Source organism: Rhinolophus hipposideros, assembly GCF_964194185.1.
Source record: "Rhinolophus hipposideros genome assembly, chromosome: 18".
Lineage (NCBI taxonomy): Eukaryota > Metazoa > Chordata > Mammalia > Chiroptera > Rhinolophidae > Rhinolophus > Rhinolophus hipposideros.
The window spans coordinates 40500423-40525910 of NC_138064.1; the positions used below are offsets into that span (position 1 = coordinate 40500423).

At 31.7% G+C, this 25488-nt stretch overlaps 1 protein-coding gene across 1 annotated transcript in view; it reads left to right on the forward strand.

The window, feature by feature from the left end:
- Nucleotides 1-25488, forward strand: part of SEMA3A (semaphorin 3A) — a 225618-nt gene that overhangs the window by 188385 nt on the left and 11745 nt on the right. Inside the window, exons 11-15 of the mRNA XM_081079478.1 lie at nt 1360-1579; nt 4532-4623; nt 13851-13892; nt 17993-18150; nt 21640-21707. Coding sequence (XP_080935604.1) covers nt 1360-1579; nt 4532-4623; nt 13851-13892; nt 17993-18150; nt 21640-21707 — 580 coding nt within the window. The remainder of the gene's footprint in view (nt 1-1359; nt 1580-4531; nt 4624-13850; nt 13893-17992; nt 18151-21639; nt 21708-25488) is intronic.

The following is a 25488-nucleotide window of genomic DNA, read 5'->3' on the forward strand; positions in this document are numbered from 1 at the left end:
ATAAAAACAAAAGGCTAATAAGGCGAGGGAATGAGACAAATTATAGGATAAAATCAAAAATAAATTAATTCCTTACTTTAGCTTTTAATTACAGATATCTAAATTTTTGCAAGCTATATTTAAATGGCAGTAAAAAAGCAAAAAAAAAAATTTAAATGCCACAAAATATGTTTTATTGTTTCTTCTAGGAATTTATATAGTTTTTTTATAGTCCTACAACATTAAATAAGCAATTTTATAATTTACTTAAACAAAAAGTAATTCCTTAAATCTCTTGTAGTATTAGTGTGTGTGTGTATATATAATATATACACATATAATGCATATATTCATAAATAGATCAATACTCTTCCTATTTCAAAACAGATTTACTTATTTTATCTCTCATGAATTATTAATGATCTATATCAAGGTAATTGCAGACAATTGATTTATCCTTCAAAGCCTCCTGTAAGAACCTCTCTATATTCCTTTCAGTGCCAAAGCTGTTACATTAAGTGGCAGAAACCACGTAAGTGTAAGACAAAAAGGAAGAGAGATTCAGATATACTCTGAATGCTTGTACCACATAATTAAATGGAATTAAAAGAAACAGTGAAATCTGAATTTTCTCATTTTTGTCTTATTGCCTTATGTGGAGCATTTATACCCAAAGACGATACCTTGACAGCATGCCCTTTCTGGCTCTCTATGGGCGTCATCTGTTTTCTGTAATCCATTCTGATTGGTCAGTTTCTATGCCATACAGGTTGTTAAGCACTTTGAGTAACACCTCTCCTTATCCCTAAAATTACTTTAATTATTAATCATATATACTAGTTTCCGTAAGTTTATTTTTCAGGGTTATGTCAAAAACAAAGTAATGAAGTATAGTTTATATGGGCTGTTAGTTTGAAAAGAGCATTTGTTTTTTAGCATCTGCCAGTAAGATACAAATCAAATATGTCCAAGAAAATCATTGAGTCTCTCTAATCTAATGATTAACCACACGTGGTTTTAACATATTCCATTAATCATTTCAAACAATTCATTCATGATATAAAATATATGATGTTGCTAGTAACAGAGGCATCAGATCCATGTACTGACTCCGTTAGATACATTTGCAATTTTCAGTAAGAGATGATGATATAGCTAAACTGCAGTGAGATTTAAGATATGTTTAGAAAATATATAGTACATATTACATCTACTAATTTAAGTAACATTATTTTTTTTTAGTTTATCAGTTACTTAACTTTAAAAAAAAAGAATCACAGTTTTAGATCCCTAGACCATTTAGGTCATATATTACTACATAATTTATAACCCTATTCATTATATTTTAATCAAAATATATTCTTCCCTTTATCTTAATAGTGTCCCAGCAAAACATTTGGTGGATTTGACTCTACAAAAGACCTTCCCGATGATGTCATAACATTTGCAAGAAGTCATCCAGCCATGTATAATCCAGTGTTCCCTATAAATAACCGCCCGATAATGATCAAAACAGATGTAAATTATCAGTTTACACAGATTGTAGTGGACCGAGTGGATGCAGAGGATGGCCAATATGATGTCATGTTTATCGGAACAGGTAAATGTTTTCACTTCAGCTCTAAATTTTCTTCCAAACCATTGAGTTTAACTGATTACATATACTAAGGTTTTTAGTATATGAAGGAAGGTTTTTATAGTCACTCTCAAGGTATAGTTAACCTCTAATAAATGACCAAAAATCCTGAACATTCTACCATTATAACCTGTTCTTTTTAAGCAGGTTGGCATATATTAAATTAAATTTTCTTTTCAATCAAGAGTTGATAAATGTAACCAGGTAAAGCTAATGATTAGGTGAACAATCGATGTCTATAATTGAATCATAACTCTTTTCTGGACAGTGGCTTTTTAGAAAAAGATGTATTGCTCAAACCATACCTACAATTCCTAAGGTAGTCAATTAAGGTTTCTGAGTAAATTTATGCAAAATTATCTTAACTTTAAAATTACCATACAGTGCAAATCTCCTAGCAAATAAATTTTGGCAACAAAATTTGTTCAGTATTTTGACATACAATGAGAACACACACACACACACACACACACACACACACACACACACACACACACACACTTCATCAGAAAAATAACAAAAAGAACCGAAGGAATCACTACATACATTTAAGATCCATTTCTATAGAAATTTAACAACATATTTTATTAATTCTAAGATTGGAAACAAACTTTTTGCAGGTATATTTTCAGAAAGAATTCCATTGCTATTTTGACATATTATTTTATTTTTCCCCTACTCTCTTTAATAATATTATTTTGAAAGTACCAGTTACAAATTTGAAACTTGCTACTTAGGGTCAGATTCCAAGGTAATAAATTCCTAGACTCCATTAGCATTGTTAACTGACATAAATCAATGGGAAACAGAGTGAGTGCTCCACTGAAACCTTGTATAATAACGTTTATTTTCCCTTGGTGAGAAACAGAAAAAAAATGCATTAATTACAGAGGAATGGCAACTGTGCACCAAGTGCTTTAAAGACTTAAAGTTTTATAACAAAATTGTGAAATATGTTATCAGGTGTAATAATGTGAGGTTCTGAGCAATGCATTACAGTCTCTTTTTGTGAGTGAGAAAGTTTCTCTATCAAATAAAAAAAATCCCAGTGAGACTCAGTTTGATAAAAGTCAATGAATTGCAAATATCAACTTCTAGTTATAAGTGTCTTTAGAAAGGATAAGATGACAGGATTTCTCTTCAATAAATATTAGTTTATTTAATGTCAAATTATAATAGATATCTCTACAGAATAGTTACGTTTGTTCACTAATGTCACACTTGCCTGTTTCTTCACCTCTGGCCTAAGAATGTTGAGAAGTCCCTCACTCATTGTCAGTGCAACAAAAGCTTGCTTCTGACTGACCAAAGAAACCCAATCATGAGTTTTTAATTCCTCTTGACACAAGTGGCCCTTAAAGGAGCCAGTTTCATGAGCATGTTGAATATCTGATGATGTGGATGGCTATCGGTCAGCACAGACCAGGGTCATCTGTCAGCAAAGTAAATTGATTACAGTAATTTTATCTTTTAACTAAGTAGTACATCATAGTGTATTGATCCTAGTTGAGTAATCTGATTCAATTTGTGTGAAATTGTTTGAAATACTACTCAGTAAAACTGGATCTAGAGCACAGATAAAGTTATGTTTGGATACTGGAGATTCATCAGAGGCACAGAGTCGATTAACCTAATTTACCTTCAATCTTTGGTGTTATGAGTAGCCTAATGTCCTGTCAACATAGAAGAATCCTCCTAAAAATGTTTGTTTTGTTTTGTTTTGTTTTGTTTTTTAACTTTTTAAGGGATACACTAGCAATCTTTTTGATCTCACATAACGTATATCGATGCCCTGAAAATGGTTATCCATGGGATGAATACTTTGAATTATTTTTCTGGTATAACTTATTCTTTACTAACAAGATTTTCTTCTCAAATAATGAGCCTGCTAAACTTGATTAAAATGAACCAATTGAAGCTAAAAATAATTCATGAGCTGTAGAAGAATTGCAATGTTGAAGAGTCAATTTCTTCTTTTTTTGGTTTTTGTTTTTTAATTTAATAAGGGCCTATTCTTCATTCTATTAAGGAATAGGAACATGCCTGTAAATACTGGAAAATTAATATCTGCTTAACCCAACTTAGAGTAAAAGTGACAACTCTTATTAAAACAGTCTGTTTTATCAGTGAAGATTAGAATAAACAATGCTTGAAATTTACAAAACGTGTTCAGTTATCAGTTTTTATGATTTATGCTTCTGAATTTTAAATTTCTTTAGTACTTTAAAATTGATTAACCGATATGTTAACTAAAACTGATTAACCAATTATTGAAAAAAAAAATTAAAAACAGTGTAATAAGTAATCCAAGGTGTTTATTTTGAGAAATCAGGCTATTGTCATTCATCACTTAATGGTCATTGAGCTGCAGTTAGGGGCCTCCAAGTACTAAAGACTTTCAGGAGACAAGAGGATGAGTAGCCAGGCTCTGAAGCTCTAACTACCTGTTCTTTTTCTGTTGCTTGACAACATTCCTTGCATTTTGCATCTGCATTAAATCTCAATCATAGTCTCTGATTTCATAACAAAAGTGGAAAAACCTGTCATGTCAAAACTGGTACTATCTTTTTTTTTTTCCCTAAAACATCCGACAATTGTGATTAAAAGTAATAAAAATAATCAATCCAATCTAGTGATCATTACATATTTTTCAATTGTGTAAGTTCAGGATAAACTCATCTTCAAAGCTTCTTGTATTTCTAAAAATTCAATTATTTTTATTCCACGGCTCTGTTTATAGTTTATGTAGTTGCATGAAATGCATTTGAATAAATTACTAATGCAGTAACAAAGACATACATTAAAAGGAAGACTGAGGTCAAAATGTTCTTTCTGGTCAAATACTGATTCCTTTCATTAACACTAAAGTCTGTTCAGATCTGTTTAAGTTGTGCTCTTCTCTACTTTCTTTCAAAGATGTTGGAACAGTTCTTAAAGTAGTTTCAATTCCTAAGGAGACTTGGCACGATTTAGAAGAAGTTCTGCTGGAAGAAATGACAGTTTTTCGGGTGAGTGCTGCTTAATTTCAAGTGTCAACAAGCTCACTTGTATGTCTTTCCCCCAGGACAGCTGCACACTAAACTTGGTAAGGACAAGTAGTCTAGCATACTCTTCTAATTAGCTTGTCAATTAGAAAGCCAGACACTAGTCAAAATAAACCTTGAAATGTTCAGTGCTAGTTAAATCTAAAAATGTAAAGAAATATAATCTTGGCTCATATTTTGTTTCCTCGGTGATAAAATATATGATTTACACTTTATATTATTTATGTAAGTTACCTCAATGAACAAATTCCACGTACTCCCCCACTAGTCAAAACTTTCTCTTTCACAATTTTGAGTATAAGTGGGATGATAGGTAACTTCCATGAATGTACTAAGAGAAATAAATACATTCAGAATGACAGGGGAATGAAGACATTTCAACCATTTTGTAGCTTATTCATGAATTGTTTTATATTTTCTTAAAGAAATCATTTGTTAGAAAAAGAGGCTTGGGGTTTTCATATCACTGGTGGCAAATTTGTTATGGATTCTGAGTCTACACATTTGAGAAATGTTCAGATATATGTTCCTTTGTCCTGAATCATGGATGGCCCAGGTAAATTTATGTAAGATTTGGGGTAAAGGCAGCAGGATAGGTTGACATGAGAGAGGAGAACTCAAGTAATATAAACACACCACATGTCTGTTGTTCCTTTTGGAAAGCTAATTTAATAGAAAGAGTTTGAATTGAAGCACACCTTGATAAGAATTATTTATGATATATGACAGGGAAGTAGAGGCCTATAAAAAGTGTTACTTCAGTTTTTGATAAAGCAATAGAGCAAACATATGAGACTGTAAAATAAAGAAACTGGAATTTGAAGAATTTTATGGACAAAATGAGAAAATGTTGGATCTAGTCTCACAACTTAACATTATCTCACTTAGTTCCAGTGTCTCAGACACTTTATCTATAAAATGAAGCAGCTGGATTAGATTTTTCAGTTAATTAAATATTTTAATTGTAAGCAAAGTCTCCCTAAGGCTTTTCTTAGCCCCATATTTCCAGACCATCTTATTAACTCAGTAGGGCTCTTGCTTACTATTAAGTACTATTTTGAAGAGAAAATGAAGTATAATATGGCAAGCTCCCAATGTATATTCATTCAACTAAAATTGCGATTAGCACTGAAACAAATAACTGGTAAATCATGACATAGACATCCTGTAATAACACTAAACGATGTTCTAGTGGAAAGAGTTTAGGGTCTTCAGTCAGATATCTACATGGCACTTCTCTTAGGAACACATATACAGTCCCTTTGAGCATGCCCATCAGTAAAACAATGAGAATAAGCCTATTTCAGAAGGAGGCTAGGAGAATTAAAGGTACTACTAGTACCCATCATAAAGCATCCACGGTAATGCTAGGGACTGTGATAAAAACTGTACCATTAATGTAATTTTTTCTAGTTTAGCTACACTGAAAATAAGCCACATTTCCAGTAGTCTTTTCAACTACTTTCTTTAAGTCTTCAAAATAATAAAATTGTTATAATTATATCATGATTTTTACAATCAGGTACTTTGGCCTTTATTTATGCCTGCTATAGAGTGATAACTATCCCTGTGGTTCACTAAGTTCTATTTCAATATTTGCACATTGATACTTGAGCCTATAAATTCAAAAATACAATTATCCAAATGGACTGTGTTAGCAATATAGAGTCCACCTAGATTTAGCAAATTATGTGCACTAAAGGGTAGATAAATAAATTGCTGTCTTGTGTCCATTGTTGTGCCTCCCAGAACCTAAAATATGTTTTCCTCAAACATTTATTAAATGAATGAATAAATCAGAATTGATGAAAAAATGAAATATATGAAACTAAAGAGTTTAAGGTCTTCAAGGGAAACCATGCATAATGTGAGGTGCTAGAGTATGAGGACAACAAACTGGGAACAGCAACAAGTTATATTGCTGATTATATCCCATATTACTCTCCAGTAGAAAAAAATTTTACCAATTCTATATATTTGGAAATTTATACTGCCACCACTGTTGCAAATGAAGTTACAGAAGACACTAAAATATTATGCTAACTTAAGAATTTCTTAAGTATTTCCAGAATCTCTCACTTAGGGATTTATCATGGTCATTTGTATATTTCCTTTCAGTTGTTTATTATTTAAATTTTTGTATTGATTAATTTGACTGTAAACAAATATGTTCTTCCTAACATAGTTCTGGCAAAATGCTAAGTTCTGATAAACATAATAAACCTCATCCTTGACCTTATGCAGCTTACAGATGCTTACATGTGCTCTCTCATAATTCCAAGGACTTAATTGATTATCTATGAGTACAATTAAGTTTTATCTTGTAGAATTGCATCAAGTCATGTCATGCCATTTTAAAAATAAGGTAATTTTTATTATTTAATTATTTTCTGGGATTTTATAAATCAGAACATGCATAATTTTTCAGTAAAACTATATTCTAATGAATTTCCGTTACCCATATCTCTGGTATTTTAAATTCACATTTCACATCTTAACTATGTTCTTTAGTACATTAATAAAAATTTTAGTTTAAGAAGATACTAATTTACACTGATTTTAAGTGACTTAACAAAATCTTGAGAAGTTGGAAGCCAACAATCTTGCAAGAAATATTTTATATCCATTAGATTTTGTTAGTATGTTGCAGTTTTGAGAAAAATACACAACTGAATTACAACTATGATAACTATTGAATGGCATTGTATCATTTTTAAAATATCATGAGAAAGACCCTTTATCAGTCTCTAACAATTAAGTATAAATTAATAATATTTTGCTGACATCAAAATAATTGTTTATAAATTTGTGATTTTGTAAAAATACTGTTAGCAACTTAGAACACATCACATTCCATAGATAAATGTTCTAGTTTGCTCCCATATTCTTTGCTATGCATTATTGTCATTATGATTTCTTTGACGTACAAGTAGACAAAACATATTTGGGCAGAGTTTAGAGAAATATTTACTTTCAACATTCTATTCTATCAGGCAAAGTTCATACATATATTGTGGTGTAGCAATTGGAATATTTCACTGTCAAACTTTGTTTAATTTTGCAGTGGGAGAAAAAACACATTAAAGCAATTGTTATATACAGTGCAACAAGCAGAGAAATGTTACAGTTGCTGTATTTCTATTTGAGCCTGGCAAGTCATTTCATTTAGCATAAAATTAAAAAGGATTAACATGAGCATTACTGTAGTTTGACAAGGAAAATAGACAAGGAACAAATTTAGGGTCCTGGTAGTATCTGATACTCTTGGATTTTTAAAAAGAAAGACATTTAATGTCAACCAACCCGTTACGTTTACCATAATATCATCTCCAAGAGACCATGTTCATTATGTGCCCTTGCTAGACTGAATAACCAAATCTCATATAAAATGCTGAATTAATGCCAGTACTATGTTCATTGCCATCTTGAGGTTGGTTTTAAGAAAACACCCTGGATAATCACAGAACATTCCAGTGGTTTCAATTACATCCACATACTTTTATTCTGGGTGAAATCAAATCCCGATCAGAGTACAGAAACAAAAATATTCCTCAGTAATAAAAATTTCCACATTAGAGTAAACTTTTAATAGGTAATAAGAAATGAAATAAAATTGGCAGTGGTATAGGACTCTAGAAATGACTTTTACTTGCCATTATATATTCAAAATGGTGTTAAAATACTAAGACACAAAACTAATTCCAATTATTATTATAATGATAAATCTGTATTTGAATCATATTCACTGTGTGATAATGAACAAGTTGGTTACAGTCAATTGATCCTCAATTTATTCATTTTATAAATTTTTAAAGTTTTGTTTTACTTAAAATTACTAGGAAATGGTAGCTATTGTTAACCAGTTATACAAATGAAAGTCTCTTTTAAGATGCTTGAAAATTCCATACCTATACCTTGTTTTAAAGTATTCAAAAGGTATAAAAGCCAGTCATATGTTGATTTTCACTTTACTCACTGTGGAATTTTTTTTTTCCAGTTCAAAGAGGGTTTTATTTTTAAGACAGTAGACTATTACATCTAGTTGCAGCGCATTTAGTACAGTCGGTTTTATTTGTAGTCCTATTGACTGCAGAAGATTGCAAGGCAGTTACATCAATAACACATGCGTTTTAAACCCAATTTATGCAATATTCCATGAACAGCTGAGCAAATAAATGAGTTTAATTTTCATTCGAATGTAAAACATAATTGATGCTTTCCAAACCCTAGACTATTAAGTCATTCTAAAGGAGTGTCCATGTGCTTAGCATCACGGGAGCTATGTCAGCTTCTCCTAGGATCAGCAGGTGGAAAAGCTCTGCGAGTGCAAAAGTTTAATAAGGACTAGATTAAAATATCTGAAAAAATATATAGTAAATTGGAGTCATAGAAAATGTTGAAAAGATGCTAAGTTTTTCATTTTACTCAAACACCAATTAAATTTGCAGTTGAAATGAGTTTCATGAAAAAAATGCTTATCAAGCTACATCTGCTTTAAATGGAAGTCATATTTACCACCAGCTCTTCCTCAGAAAAAACATAGCTTATTTAAATGGATGTCATCTTAGTATATTATCTATTAAAATTCAACCACAGACAGCATATAGTATATATCCTATTCCAAACTGTTATTAATGTTCTGGTCTAAAAAAATAAATAAGTTCTTTTTTTATTATTATTAAAGTGTATTGGGGTGATAATTATTAGTAAAGTTACATAGGTTTCAAGTGTACGATTATGTAATAGATCATCTATATATTACATTGTGTGTTCACCACCAAGAGTCAGTTCTCCTTCCATCACCATAAATTTGATCCCCCTTACCCTCATTTACCATCCCCCACACCCCTTTACCCTCTGGTAACCACTAAACTATGGTATGAGTCTATGTGTTTTTGTTTCTTTATTTGTTTGTCTTGTTCCTTTGTTGCTTTTGTTTAATATCCCACATATGAGTGAAATCATATGGTTCTCAATTTGTTTCTGTCTGACTTATTTCACTTAGCATGATAATTTCATGATCCATCCATGTTGTCGCAAATCAGTTTCTTTTTTAATTAAGGGATTCCAGAATCCTAATTTAAGAATGTTGAATTCATACTGTGATACAATGGAGTTTGGAGTGGATAGGAGTTTGTTTCATTATACAATTTAGGCATGAATTAATTCATTTCCATCTACTTTGTAGGTATTTAATTCAGTGAACATGAAATGTATCAATATTAGTCAGCTTCACTTTTATATAGTTTCACTTAAATTTTTAAAAGAACTTAAACATAGCTAACTTTCACTTCAATTATACTAGCTCTTAATTCTCTAAGAGGCACTTCCTTGTACATTTACTATAAAATGTATTTCGTGAAAGTCTGTATGAAGTTCGCTGCTTGTATAATCTCATAATCATTTCTCATGTGAAACTGTTGGAATGGAGCGAGTTGCTGTGGAAAATGTTCCTAACTCTTCTAAATTCTGTTTGGATACATTGAAAAAAATAAATAAGGTTTTTCCAATATTGTATAAACTTAAATACACTAGTCTGCTCTGTCTTTTAAGCTGAAAATCAGTGATGAATTGTCCCTTTAATTTTTGTGATTTGATGTTACAAAATTCTAAAGATCATATCTCTGCATAGGAAAAATAGGTAGATATTTCTCTCATCATAGTTGTATTTATGATTGATAATTCCTATAGAAAAAATATTTTAATATCATTAATTTAAACTATGAAAATGGGAAACTATAGGAAATCTCTAAATTATCCCATTAAATTAATTTATATATTAAATCATTTGTTTCATTGTATCTCAGGCAGGTTGTCTTAAATTTGTTAACACAATCTTGTGCTCAGCTTAGATGTTGGGATTTGAAGTGGTAATTTGTGATTCTGTAGCACTTTGGGGGTGATTGAAACCACAACAGTGGATGAGCTCTCCAGAAAAATAAGGTAGCATCTAAAGGAGAGTGGAAAGGATTCGGCAAGGGAAGGCAAACATGTGAGGAATGGCTGGTGGTTGAGAAGACTCTGAAAAAGGCTAAGAATAAATAGTCAATAAAAAAGTCAAAGGCATAAGGAAATTTAATACAGGAAGCAGTTAAGAAGAAATGATTGGTCAATAATACCATATTAAACAAAGTCCAGGAATAATAATATAGACTGAAAGTGTCTATTCAGCAATACAGTTCTTTGATGATTTCAGCTTCTGAGAATCTTGGGCAACCTCTCTAGAGTAAGGACTACACTCAGTGGGCTGAGGGATAAATGACATTGAATGGGATATGAACAAGTAAAGATGGTGAGTATAGAACACTTAGATTAATTTTTGAAGCAATTCCAGCTAACTTTGAAAAATTGAGAACTTTGTTTAAGAATGGCTGCTTTTATCTCATATACAAATTCAGTAAAAGGAACAGAGTACACTGGGAAAGTCAAAAAGCTTGGAGAGAAAGGAAAAAGTTGGTAGAGAATCAATTCATTAATTCACTTGTTCATTCATTCATTCATTCATTCATTCAACCAATATTTATTGAAAACTTATAATTCCATCAACAATCTCAGGTGCTAGAGATATGGCAGTGAGTGAAACAAAAATCCTTGTCCTAAATGTGTGTATGTGGGGTTGAGATTGGTGAGGCGAGACAAACAATTAAGAAGATATGAGATGCTTCTGCTGACCCCCCAGGCCTCACATCCTATCAGCCTCACCTCTACCTCTCTGTGTATTTTACACTTTCTTCCCTAGGACTTCTCTGACAGCAGGCAAAAGGGAAAATATGAGTCATACCTGGGAGTGTGGGAGATTTAACACCTCTGTGGGCATCCCCTGAGTAATGGAATCAATAAATACGTTTATTGGTACAAACCTCAGTGGACAGTATTGACAATCATTATGCACTATCTTTAGATTTTCTCACAGTAGTGATTTCCACAACACATCCTTTGATGTGTCACATCCGTGACACCTCCTCTCAATCATTGTCCCTCACTCCTGCTCCCTACTTGCATATAAGAGCTTACCTCAGATTCTGCTTTGAGATATGGAGTCAGGGGGATGTACAAGAGACAAGATAAATGCTATATATATTACATATATAACATGCATGGTATATATATCATATTATATAAGTTCTGACAATTAAGTTCATGAACTCATCCTAGAAAAAGTGCTACATACCTCATTGCTGAATATCACTATGGTCACGTTTGAAGTCCTCCCCTTGGGAAGCTATGCACCAACGCCAGTGCCTAGTCCACCCTTCAATGCAATTTTGGAACTCGTTTTCTGCAATGGCCATCAGAGCTGTCATCGTATTGCCCTTGATGTCATCAATGTCATTAAAATGTCTTCTTTTCAATATTTCCTTTATCTTCTGGTCAAGAAAGAAGTCATTGGGGGTCAGATCAGGTGAGTAGGGAGGGTGTTCCAATACAGTTATTTGTTTACTGGCTAAAAACTCCCTCACAGACAGTGCCATGTGAGCTGGTGCATTGTCGTGATGCGAGAGCCATGAATTGTTGGTAAAAAGTTCAGGTCGTCTAACTTTTTAACGCAGCTTTTTCAGCACTTCCAAAGAGTAAACTTTGTTAACTGTTTGTCCAGTTGTTACAAATCCATAATAAATAATCCCTCTGATATCAAAAAAGGTTAGCAACATCATTGCAAAAATGTTCGAGAACTTAATTGTCAGAACTCCGTACATATAGGCATATTTATCCCAGATTAGTAATCAGCACTAAAAATAAAAACTAAAGCAATAAAAGGATATCGGAGTGTGTGTGTGTGTGTGTGTGTGTGTGTGTGTGTGTGTGTGTGTATGTGAGAGAGAGAGAGAGAGAGAGAGAGAGAGAGAGAGAGAGAGAGAGAGAGAGAGAGAGAGACAGGACATATTTTAATAAACACTATGTGCCAAGCACATCTGTAAAGTGCTTTACATTAATTCATTTAATCTTCTCAACCATCCTATGAGGAAGGCACCATCATACTCATTTTTCAGATGAGAAAACTGAATTACAATGAGGTTATGTATGTCACTTAATGTCACACTTCTGGTCAGGTTTGAATACTGTTTGAATCCATGCTGTTTGGCTCCAGTGTCTAACTCTATACTTTCTTTATGGCTCAGCCTCAGTCACCTACATAATGAGGCCTTTTAAGATCATTCTTCCTATCTAACCCTCTTTCTCATTAGCCAATTCTGAAATCCCCAAGCAGTCTCCTTCTTAGTGTTGTTTTGTCATGGTTGAAAGATATGATGGAGCACAGTTCAATGAAAGTGAATCTAAGGATATAATCTAATGTACTCAGGTGAATAGCCTTTTGGTTGTCTAAGTTTGTCAATGAACAGTGTTTATTTATGCAAATCATGTGTGTTCATGATAGACTTCAGTGGAACTGAAACACTTAACCAAGCGTTTTCATCCCAACTGAGTTTGCAGTCCTTGACACCTGGAAACTGGCCTGATACAATCAGCTTGTCATTATTTTTATCAGGATCTTGCCTGGCACTCTCAGCCAGGCCATAATGTTCTCAGTGGAACACACAAATTTTCACAAAACAGCAACATCAGACAACCCTGCTCTGAAACCATGGTGAATCAAGAGGAAAGCAAGACCTTTCTGTAATTATGTCTGAACACAGGCAAGAACATAAACATTGTCCAAACCATAAAAAAAGACCAAATGCCCGCTATCCTGCCCATGTGAGTGATTGCTACTTTTTACCAACCACTGCTTTATTCTCACTATGTTCTTCCCTCCTTCTAAATAAGATTTATGAAGATACCTAATCATAGAATTACCTCTGCTTTTTGATAGCATCCAATGTAAAGCAAAGCCCCACTTCCCTGAACCCTGTCTCAAATCACCTAACAAGCCCCTATCATGTCTTTTCCAACACACAGTGAGCAGTCCCATGATGTCCCTTATTGCAACGAGCAGTAAATCCAACTTGACCAACTACAGATGTGTTCTGAATGATCTTTGGCTGGAAGACATTAGTACACTCTTATTGTCTGATCCACACATTTAACACTCATCTATGCAATTTCTTTCATGTGTCTTATTTCCCAATTATATTGATTCTTGGAGGCACTGAAGTTATTACCTCTCTGAAAACTTATGTTGGTGTTTTATGTTAATTAATTAATAACTTTTATAATCGAACTAACAGTTCACATTTTTTTTTCTTCTTTAGGAACCAACTACTATTTCAGCAATGGAGCTTTCCACTAAGCAGGTAATATCATTATGTATTAAAATCAGTATTCTATACTTTATTTAAAATTTTGTCTTTCAAATATATAAATATATTTATGATCCATCAAATTTTACAGATTTGTTAACAAATGTTCAATAAGACAAGATAAAAGGAAGAATGTTCTTACAAGTTAGTAGAATGTAAACTAAAGATAATTTTCATTGCCCTCATGTTTTTGACCAATCTCATACACGTCCTATAAATATATGTCTTAGATCATAATTTGTTGTAAATTTTATTTTGTAATATTTCTTATTTTGGACATTGTAATGTAATTTAATGAATCATTATTTTCATCTATCTATATCGTTTAAAAGTGATAGTGGTGGATATTTTAGACTATAAATAAGTTTACAATTGAATTTAATTTGCATGTATAAACAAAATGCATTTTATCAGATAATAAAATTAAGCACTGGACTATATATACTTGGAGGATCTTGACTTAAAAGGTAATTTTACTTTTCCAGTAGTTTTATGTTCTAGAGAAAACATTTAGTTTGGCTAAATACAAAAGGAAAACAGCAAAAATGGTCACTGCCAAATGATATTATTGAACTCCATGAAATCAAAGGTTATGGACAGCATGTTAATAGTCTTTCCATTCACACTGAATGAGTGCTTTGGCAAGACACTTCTAATAAATTATCTTTTCCCCATAAGTGTTACCTAACCTTTCTATCCGGTATATAATTAGTAAATATTTCTATAAGGCTTGAATACTGAATTGAATTAATTATTAATTATTAAATAACCTAGTAGAAAAAAAAAAACAGAATGGAGTAGGGAGCCCCTAACTCACTGCAGTGAAAGCTTACATACAAAAATTTTAAATATGAGAATCATTTGGCTAATATCATCTGTCTATGACCATGCATAACTCCTAAAATTGTACAAGACACTAAATACCATGCCAATAAAAGTCAGTGTATATCCTTTCCTCACATACATGTCAAAATAGATTGATAGTCTCCAAAATATTTACGGAAACTCAGAGTGCCGATATTATTTACTTCATACTGTTATCTTACACTTCATAAGTATGTGTTCACCTGTTCTTATAATCTAAAAATTGTCAAATATTGGGAAGGAAATCTGGGGATTTCCAGGATGAAAGGGAGACTGGGATATTCTTGTCCGTAATGATTTTTTAAGTTATTTATTCTCTGCTACGTTTCATTGCCAATATTAATTACATTACATTCAGTATTGTAAAACATTCCTTTCTGTTTAAAAAAGTTTTAAACCACCTTAAGAATTGCCTATTGAATGCAACACATTTCACCAAAAAAACAAACAAACGGAAAAAAAAAAGTTTATCAATTTAAAATACCATGATATAAGAAAGTATCCCTAACCTTCATTCTCCATTATTGGAAGTTTGATTTAATTGTTATGTGACTCAATTTCCATGCATGCTCATAGAAATTTTAAAATTGAGGCACTAATTTCAAGAGTGACAAGCAGTATTGCTACTAATTTTATGGATAAATGGACTCATCGCCTGCTTTATGACCTGCAACTTGTTAAGGAGGAGAGTGAGAAAGCCTGTGGTGATGTTAAATTGGGCAGAAAAAGCACATCAGGTTACTTACTAGTGAATGGATTATGCTCAATGGTGCCTGCAAGCCTCCCCTATATTTCATTTCGATAGCATAATTGGTTTTGCAAATCATTAATAGCGCTGCAGAATAATTGTAAAATATACGCTAGCCATTGAGTTGTATTTAATTTTTGGCATTTTATCACACTTCAGGTTTTCATTACAATAATTTCAGTTGCCATATTTTGGGTTTTCTATTTTCCCCACATATTATTTCTGGTTTTTTCTTAAAGGGATTTGACAGATTTAGATATTACTTAAATAATAACAACTCCTTTTTTACCCCAATGTCATATTCTTAAAAATCTGTAAGTATAAATTTTACTTCCTAAAAGCTGTTGGCCAACCATAGAGATCTTTGAATTAAGTATGACCAGCTTGATCAATAGCTTTTAAATCGTTACGACCGCAATACATGGTTTGGCATGTCCATTTTTTTCCAGTGCCAACTATGCTTGTGGATATTGCTACCTCCATTTTAACTAATTTAATTGTTTAAATGTGATGTGTTTGTTTCATTTTTTTAAATTTACATTGAGATTGTTTGTTTCAATATAATCTAAGTTGTTTTTTTTTTTTAAAAAAAAAGATGTTTTTTCGAAGAGAGAAATAAAAGATGGGAAGAAACAAAAGTTCCTAAGAGAGATACAAATCAATCTGTCTCTCAATGAAAAACTTAATAATACTTTATATTTTCCTCCCAGGGACTTTAACTGTCATTTCTTAACTTGCCATGGTTTGTATAATCTTTCAATATAATAATAAGAGATGAATGTAGTAAAAACCTGAGCAGTTGTAATATATACTATATACTATACTAGAATATTATACATTATAAGTAGTTTCCATTTACTGGAATGGAGTAATCAATATTTATCAGGATAACTGCTTCTACAATGGTTTAGTTTTTATTGCATTACTTCCTTCCACTTATTTCCCTTTCTTGTATTAAGATAAAAATTAGTTGGTTAGCTTTAAGCACAGAATTATTTTCTATATAAGTACTCCTTGTAACCTCAATAATTTATTTGGTTCCAATAGATACTTCAGTCTTTATTCAACTTATCTGTTTATTCATATATATACTGTCATCTTTAAAAGTGTTTTGGAAATGAAATTTTTTATATGTATATATTGCTGACTGTCTGGCAATTTGTAGTATTTAAAAGTACACCATGATACAGAGAGCAGCTTTTCTGTAAGTTATTATTTTTTTTATTTATATAGTTGAAAAATGGAAATAATCTTAAGGTCTTTTTTATGCATATTGTTACATGTTTCAGTATTTACACAACTTTTATATAAATCTTGCTATAATTATTCAATCTTCAGTGCAGGAAAAGGGATCTATGACACCAATTACAATAAAATGTGAAGAAAACACAAAATAATTTTATTTGTATTTCATTTTGTTTTTACATAAATTTGCAACTGATATACTATACTGCATTGGCTCAACTTTGTTAAAGGCATTTTTTACACAGTACTGAAATCTTGATTAGTTGCTGCTGAAAAGTTTTTGTTTTGTTTTGTTTTGTTTCTCTATATCCTGTCTCATTTGATAACTCCAAACTAATTGAGGATAAGACATTATAGAACATCTTATCGGGATGCATACTTTAAAGATTCTGTTAGACATGCTCATTTTATAGATAAGGAAATTAAGTCTTAGAAAAGTTATGTGACTGTCGCAAGATCACACAGAAAATACAGGGCAGGATCTAGAATCCAGGTATTTTGATGCCCAGAACAGCACCTTTTTCATAACACCTGAGCTTTTGGTTCAAGTCTACTGCACTAGTCAGAGTGTACTTGATTCCCCTCTTTGATGATTTTTCCAATAAGAAGTAATTTAGTAGTTATGATTGAAGTAATCTTCCTGGAGGTAGTGCAAGGACAAGAGAGTTGGTGTTGAGCAAAACTTCTTACAAATCCAAACAATGAAATTTTGCCCTTTCCCTTCTTACAGGAAGGTAAAGTACATTCCAGGCAATGTAGTAGGATAACCAAGAGTCAGAAGCAAATGATCCCTACCTCAGAAATACATGACAGAATAGATAATCTGATTAATCAAAATATTAAACAGTAGAAGTAAAAGCAAATGAGCTATCTAAGAACAAAAACCTGAAGTTTGGAATATTCCATTGCTTGAAGCCTTACTATACTTTCAAAACATTTTATTTTTATTTAGGTAATTGACATATACCTATTACTGTCTTCCTTTAGCTTCCCTTGGTTTTATACTTATGAAATACACCTGTTTCAGTCCATTATTTAAATTTTGATCTTGCTCTGTTTTAAATGGCCACATTATCTGCCAGGCCTTTGAATAAACTACCAATTAATGGGATTATTTTTTAAAACTACAAATTAAATTTATCTTTGATAAGATATGCACGAGTAAACTTTTTTTAAGAAAAAAAAGAGATTTGAAAAACAAGATAATTTTTGTCATAACAGTAATCTCTTTCCACAGCAACAACTATATATTGGCTCCATGGCGGGGGTTGCCCAGCTCCCTCTACACAGATGTGATATTTACGGGAAAGCCTGTGCTGAATGCTGCCTGGCCCGAGACCCTTACTGTGCCTGGGATGGCTCTTCATGCTCGCGCTATTTTCCCACTGCAAAAAGGTAGGAACAATATTCGAAATAAATACAAATGTTTGCTGTTCTACTTACCTGATTCCATTTTTAGAACAGCTTTTTTCATATAAGTATATCAACTTTTTTTGATGAGTCAAAGAGGTTCAGAAGATTTTTTTTTCTTTCCCTTACATAGTCAAAAAAATCAAAAAACTGTATAATAAAATGATTGGGTATTAAATGTAATGGAACAAATGGTTTTAATAAATTACTGAGGGAAATCTAAAACATCACAATAATATCCTTGAATGTTTACACTTGGAAATTATAAAGTTTTACAACTTCATGTTACACAGCGGGAAAACCGAGGGCCAAAGCTACAGAGAAAGTCAAACAGAATCGAAAGTGGGACTTGTGCTTTTTAACCAAAATGCTGTTTTGCCCCAAAATGCTCTTCTTTTTCAATCCAGCAACATTCTATCCTGGTTTTAAATTTTAATAAGGCAATTTATATCCTTGGATGAACAGAAAATTCTCAGAGAAAATAATTTATTTAACCTTTAAGTTGTAGAGAGTACACAGGGACCCAGTTATAAAAACTTAAGAAAAATTATTTTTAGTTTTGAAGATATCATATTTTTGTATAATGTTGATTAGCTGGCATCAGAATATATATCTTTATTTGATCCCCCAAAATTAAAAGGTCAATATTACATTTATTGGAGTAATATTATAGTATCATCTTGTACTTGCAGTGATTGACTTGAAGTATAAAACTGCATAACCATATATATATATATATATATATATATATATATATATATATATAGCACAAATATTTTAAGTATACTCTTGGTAATACTTAAAAGTATTTTTGTCAGTCATGCTTGAATAAAAGTTGCTAAGATATGCCTAGAACTTATCTAAAACATTATGTTACATAAAGCAAACTCGTAACTGTAAGTTGCTGTCTGGGAGACTGAATGCATTAGGAACAGACATTTGAACATTTGATATAGTGTTATATTCAAGAGGTGAAGTTAGACTCAGGAAATTCTTAGTACGTCCTAAAAGTTGTATACAAACTTGGTTTACTTTTTCTTTAATAAAAAAAAAAAATTTCTTAATTTGACAAAAAAATAATCTCAACATATTCTCTACTGCTCACTTATGGCTACCTTTCTCTGTTGGTATTTATCAAGAAATGAGCAATGATAGATGAAAGTAACATACAATATCTTGCTAATATAAACCTAAATATTAACAGTATACACATCAACTTATACAATCATAAAACAAAAATCAGCATTATTAAGTCACTGTATTTTAGGAAATATATATATATATATATGTATATATGTGTGTGTATATATTTATGTTTATATATGTATATTTAGGTTTATATATATATTTAAGTTTATTTATATATTTATAGGTGATGTTGTACAAGAAGTTATGAATGTGATTTTTTTTTTTTTTTTTTTTTACTAGTGAGGTGGGTTGTACAACATTTATTTTATTTTAAATTTTGGGGGGAAAAAAGAATAGGTGAAAGAAAAAACCCTAATATCTACTAAAATCTATTGATTACACCCTTTAGATAACATTAACTGTAGTTATAAATCATCTACAAGTTTATTATATAATCAGTCCATATGGATTAAAATATAGTTATCTTGTTAATGTTATTAAATGTAAACGTAGTATTAGCTTATACCACTTAATAAGTACAAGTTTTTAAAGCCTTTAATATTCAGGATTGAGATAATATGATTGTATCACTTTCATATACCTTTTGTTTTGCTGGAAATTTAAATTTAAACAAAAATTTTGTGTGGAGATAATGTGTTATGGATTAAAGAAACCATGGATAGTTTAATAAATAGCAATGTGTATTTTTACAGCAATCAAATTAAATTATTTGATTAAAATTTTATGATTCTTCAAATCATTAAACTCAATGGGGCTTTAAATCTTACTCGAAAAAAGTGGAATTCATGTTTTAATTAAAAATGAGTATTATTTCCTTTTCATGTGAAAGTGTATAGCATTATCTAATTTAGATAGCATTATCTAATAAGCCATTATAATTTTAAGCTAACTGAATAAGAAAGATTAAAAATATCATAACGTAATTTATATGTTAAAAAGCTGCATATTATTATATATTTGAAATGTATTTATTGTATACTTACAGTCCAAGATTGAAAGAATTATCATTAACACATTTTTTGTTATTCCTTGCACAATTTACTTAATTCAATTTTATTTGTCTGAAAAAATTGGTCAGAGCCCTCACATTTATCTATTCTTTCTGATGGCGTTTTTCAAAAGCTTAAATTGCAGTAAAAAGTGCCTTCCCAAATGCTTTGTGGTTCGAGTTTCACAAGTTCTCTTGTTGGCTCAATTCTGAAATGTACAACATCTGTTGATAGTCTCACCAATTCTACAAATAGAAATCTATAAATACTTTGGAGTTCTAAATTTATGAATACAGTAACAAATTCCATGTTTGCAATTCTCAGTGGCCTTTGTGAGAGCTCTTTTCAGGGATGGTAACTAACTTTGCAGCAAGACAATAACCCATTAAAATAGATGCAGAAAACAGTTGGGCAAGTGTCCCCAATCTTTTCCAGTCTGTTACACATAGGCAGTCTCCATTTTTAGCCTCTTTCTGGAAATACACATCTAGTTTGCACCACAATGGCTAGAGCCAAACTCCTTCTTCCCAGTCAACCATTAGCAAAGTGCAGAGAAGGCACCCAGAATATCATTCAACTAACACAACCTGCACAGTAGAATGTAGGAGAAATTAGTTTAGATTTTTACAACAAATTTGGCTTCTCTTAGAGGTAAATTCATTGTCTTCTCTCTCCTTCCTCTCACCAAAGGAAATCCTGCTCTTCAATTTTTGTTGTTGCTTGTTTTTATTCATTTCACAGGTAAATTGGTTTGCAATCATAGCCATATGATCATTGAAGACATGTTTTGTTTAAAAAAAGGTTGATATAGCAACCAAAAAGGAAAATTAAAAACTAACTTAAGAATAGAATTCATAGTCTTAATGCTTTTAAACTTAACAAAACTTAAGGAATTATGTATGTGTGTTAAAAGACAACATCCGTGTGAATTTTAATTTTCAAGCTTACTCACTCATCAGTAATCAGAAAAAAATGTTTAAATCTGTTTATTGAAGAGATGGGTTGCTATTCTGTATTTTGTGCTTTTTCCTCAGAATTCAAGGCGATAAAAATTCAGAAATTTATTAATTGATATCCAGTAGCAAAAAGCTGTATTTTCTGTTATCACTACTCTGAAAGACTTTTAACATATTGTTAGTACATTTGTATACTCTTTCCCATTTTGATCATCTTGGAGACTGCTCTTACAGGAACAAAGAGCTGCTTTTAAAAGATCTCTCATTCAGATGTAGATGCATAAGATCCTAGAATCTTTGCTTTTTTATTCTTAATTCTTAGACAAATTCCCAAGAGAGGATAGACATACAATAATACCTTTTCAATGCAATTTTTTTAGACGCACAAGACGACAAGATATAAGAAATGGAGACCCACTAACTCACTGTTCGGACTTACAGCACCATGGTAAGTTACAACAGTTTTCATCTTTCAGCCTGCTAACACCAGGACAAACTCATAAGAAATAATGCATCTTCACACACATTCATGCAGGGCACAACCGTCTCCCAGAATACTTAGACAAATGCAACAAAAGAGAAGGAAAATCTAGGAGAAAGAAAAATTTAAAGAACACAAAGCATTGAATTATGTCTTAATGGCAGGTACAATAAATTCAAGATTTTAGACTCTTAAGAAACTTAAAGCTCAATTTTCTCATATCAACGAAAAGAAGACAGTTTAAGTACATGTTTTCATATATAGCAGCAATGTGAGAGTAGTAGGCAACAAAAAAATTAATTTAAATATGTCAAAAAACACACGTGTGTTCTTAAAATAAGCCATGCAAAGTATTCATTAATATGCTCCTGATATAGAACCAATATACTGTTTTGGAATATCCTAGTCAAGTAGAAGATAATTCCAATATCTTTACACTGATTTACTAATAGGATATTCTCTTGAACTGGGGAGTTTTAGGCCAAGTTCATTTTATGCCTTTTAAGAGACTGCAAGGCCTGTTTAATGTTAATTTGCTCATTTAATGCTGAAATACCAACCAATCTTCCTTTAAAATGCAGTAAAATTGTAAAGTTGTAAAATTGTTCAGTCCTCCACTTCAGCCCTTCAACAAACATAATAATGAAGCTGTGCTTCCCTCTGCTGGGAACACTTATCAATGACATCACCACTAATGAACAATTCATAGTTAAAAATGACTAAAAGGTAAATGTTTTACATGTAATTGAATATAATTATTCTATTAACTTTTTCAGTCCCTTTTACATTAATCCTAAAAGAAGGTCTAAAATTTTTATCAGTTAACTTGAATTTGATCTACTAATTCTACATGTAGAATATTCATGTTTCATGACTGTTATGAAAGAAAACTCACTGCACAAATAGCACCCTAACATGTACTCCACCTAGCTACCGTTCTGAAAGTCAGACCCCCTGGGATGTATCCTATATGTACCAGTGTGTGATTCATGAATGCTCACAGGGTTGTTTGGAGGATGTCAATTCCAGGAGACAGGTAGCCATGAATAGAGCCTATAGTTTGGATCTATTTTGCTTGCAAAATTTTCTTGCCAAGGACTTTTCAGTCTGTTACTCGTTATAAACCAAAAAAAGTTAACACTAAATTAGAGCAAATGCTATGAATTTTTGTCTTTGTACTGATATAGTGCATTATTGACATACCCTCCTTAAATATCTCAAATGATGTAATTCAGTTGGAAAACAAAACATGCACTAGTCTTCCATTAATCTATTTCATGTAAAATACTGAATTATGATCAACATCGTTTAAGCAATGCTGTATTATGAAATATTAATTGTATTAAAGAATTATTTGCTTAGCTATGGAGAAGCTAGCTATAATAACTGGAAGTAAAAGAAACAAGACAATGTAATCAGAGCTCATTTTGAGTCAAACTTAATCTCCATATCAATATGGACCTTGTTATTTTGCTCATTCTCATATCTCTAGAGCTATAACAGATGCAATATCATGAATATCAGTGATAGTAAATATCATGTAGGTATTTAATAAATATTTGTTGAATGAATGATCTAAATATTTCAAGCTATAGCATAGATACTTATTGTTTTTGTTTTTCAGTAATTTGAACTAAATAATATCTATTATTTATTGTTAAAGTAATTTAAGTCATACATTGTTATTATTAACACCATCGTATCCAAAAATAAAATCTCAAGAAATATCAGCCAATCAATTAACTATTAAACAATCATTATACACCATTATATGTTGGATACTATGCTATCTTTTAAAGATTGCTGGAGAATTTTATATATAAATATATGTTTTACTAATAATTTTTAATATAATACAATATTTTACAATTTTAAATGTTTTACGGATACACCTACTTGTTTAGCAATCCAGTCCCTTCATAGACCCAATTAGTATTTTTTTTAATTATATATATGCTGAAATTTTGAGAGTGCATATACAAGGAAAAGCTGACCAAATGCATATTTACTTTTTTAAGTGTGTCATTGGATAAATTATCATTGATTGTTGATTGAATAGGTATTAGAGAGTTGATAAGATTTTAAAATTGTGTTTTGATAAAATTAGAAGGGTAAAAGCTTTGTAAAAATCGAGAATATAGAATCGTTTAGCTATAGAAAGTAAAATGAACGTGAATCAGTTTTCCTCCTGATTTTTCCATCGGAATGTACGCTGTAGGGAATAAAGGGGGTTGCTGTGGTTCATTGTTACTGGGGCGTGAGCACGTGCATCTGGATAAACAACTCAAAGTAGATCCCCATGATATATGGGAGGACGTGGTAAAATGGTCCAAGAAGCTCTGCAGCAATAAACTATTCCTTTTTTAAAGGCCTCTTTATTCCTTGTCTTCTTGTACCAACCATAAAAAATATACACCAAAGATTATAGGAAATTTCAAATATTTGGAAAATCAGGCATACCCATATGGCCAAGCTGTGGCCTACCATTAGAAACCAATGAATATTCTTGGAATGGGTGTTATCAATATTTGAAAGTGAAATGGGCAAAAATCCAGAGTCCAGCCCTGTTAAGTCATGTATATTGTCTTGCTAATGTCACATTGAATAAAATATATGTGCTCATATGGAAACATATAAAGATATGAGATGTTTTCACAGAAAGCTGCTAAGCAACTTGAAGCCAAATATACACTTCAGAACAATCAGTTCCAGCTGTAATGGTAAACATATTTTGTAACACTCTATATTTTACATATCCTGAGGTTTTAATAGAGACACTATATAAAATAACTCAGAATTAAGTGGAAGAATTTTACTCTCAATGAAACCTTTAACACTCACTCAGTGCTCTACTCCCTCTCGTGTAAAGGCAGCACTAATGGTGAGCTGTCCTAAGTGAAACATAGAAACATCCTGTTTCACTTCCCTTGATCCAGCATGCTCTCTCCTCCATTACTGGTGGCCATTTACCTAGGGACATTTTAGTATAAAACCCTTAATATATATAAGCTAGCAGATCCTGTCTTCCCACTGACACCTCATCCAGAATGCTAAAAAAAAGCTCAGGTTGTTTGCAATATGTCTCCTTCCCTAAATTAACGGTTGTGCCCAAATTGGAGCTGGTCTGAATTTGCATTCAAGAGCATGAGTGGCTGAGTCAATTTACCTTTAAACTACCTCCCATGCGCCCTTCTTTGCAGAACAATAATGAGCCATACTATGCTCTTCGTGTCCAGAGAACAAAAAACTATCCCGCGAATAACATTTTTTAAAAAATTAACATCATTTCAGATTTTTGACTCTTTGAAATATTTTCTATCCTAACTTCTAGTTTATGCTGTCATTGAACTTTACTTTGTAATGGTTCTCTTGGCTATTCTATGTACATGCATTCCCTTTCTTGCATCCCGTAGTAAAACACCCACAGAATTCAATTTTCTTAATTAACTCCACAATTAGCTGAAATTATGTTTTGGTTGGCATCAAAATCATTCCAAAATTTCATAAAATATCTTTGGCAGTGTCATCGTTATGGTCTGCAGAGCTGTAATTTAGTACTTTGTAGCAACAGTAATCTGGTCTGTGCTTTGGCTTCATAGAAAATCCACCATGAATCTGAGCATTTAGCCCCAAGAGAAACCTCAAGATTTGATAGATGACCATGATGTCAGCCTTAAAAAGTAATCCCTCACTTTAATAAATTAACAAATTGTATCAAGTCTAAGATGTCATTGAATGCAAGATGCAA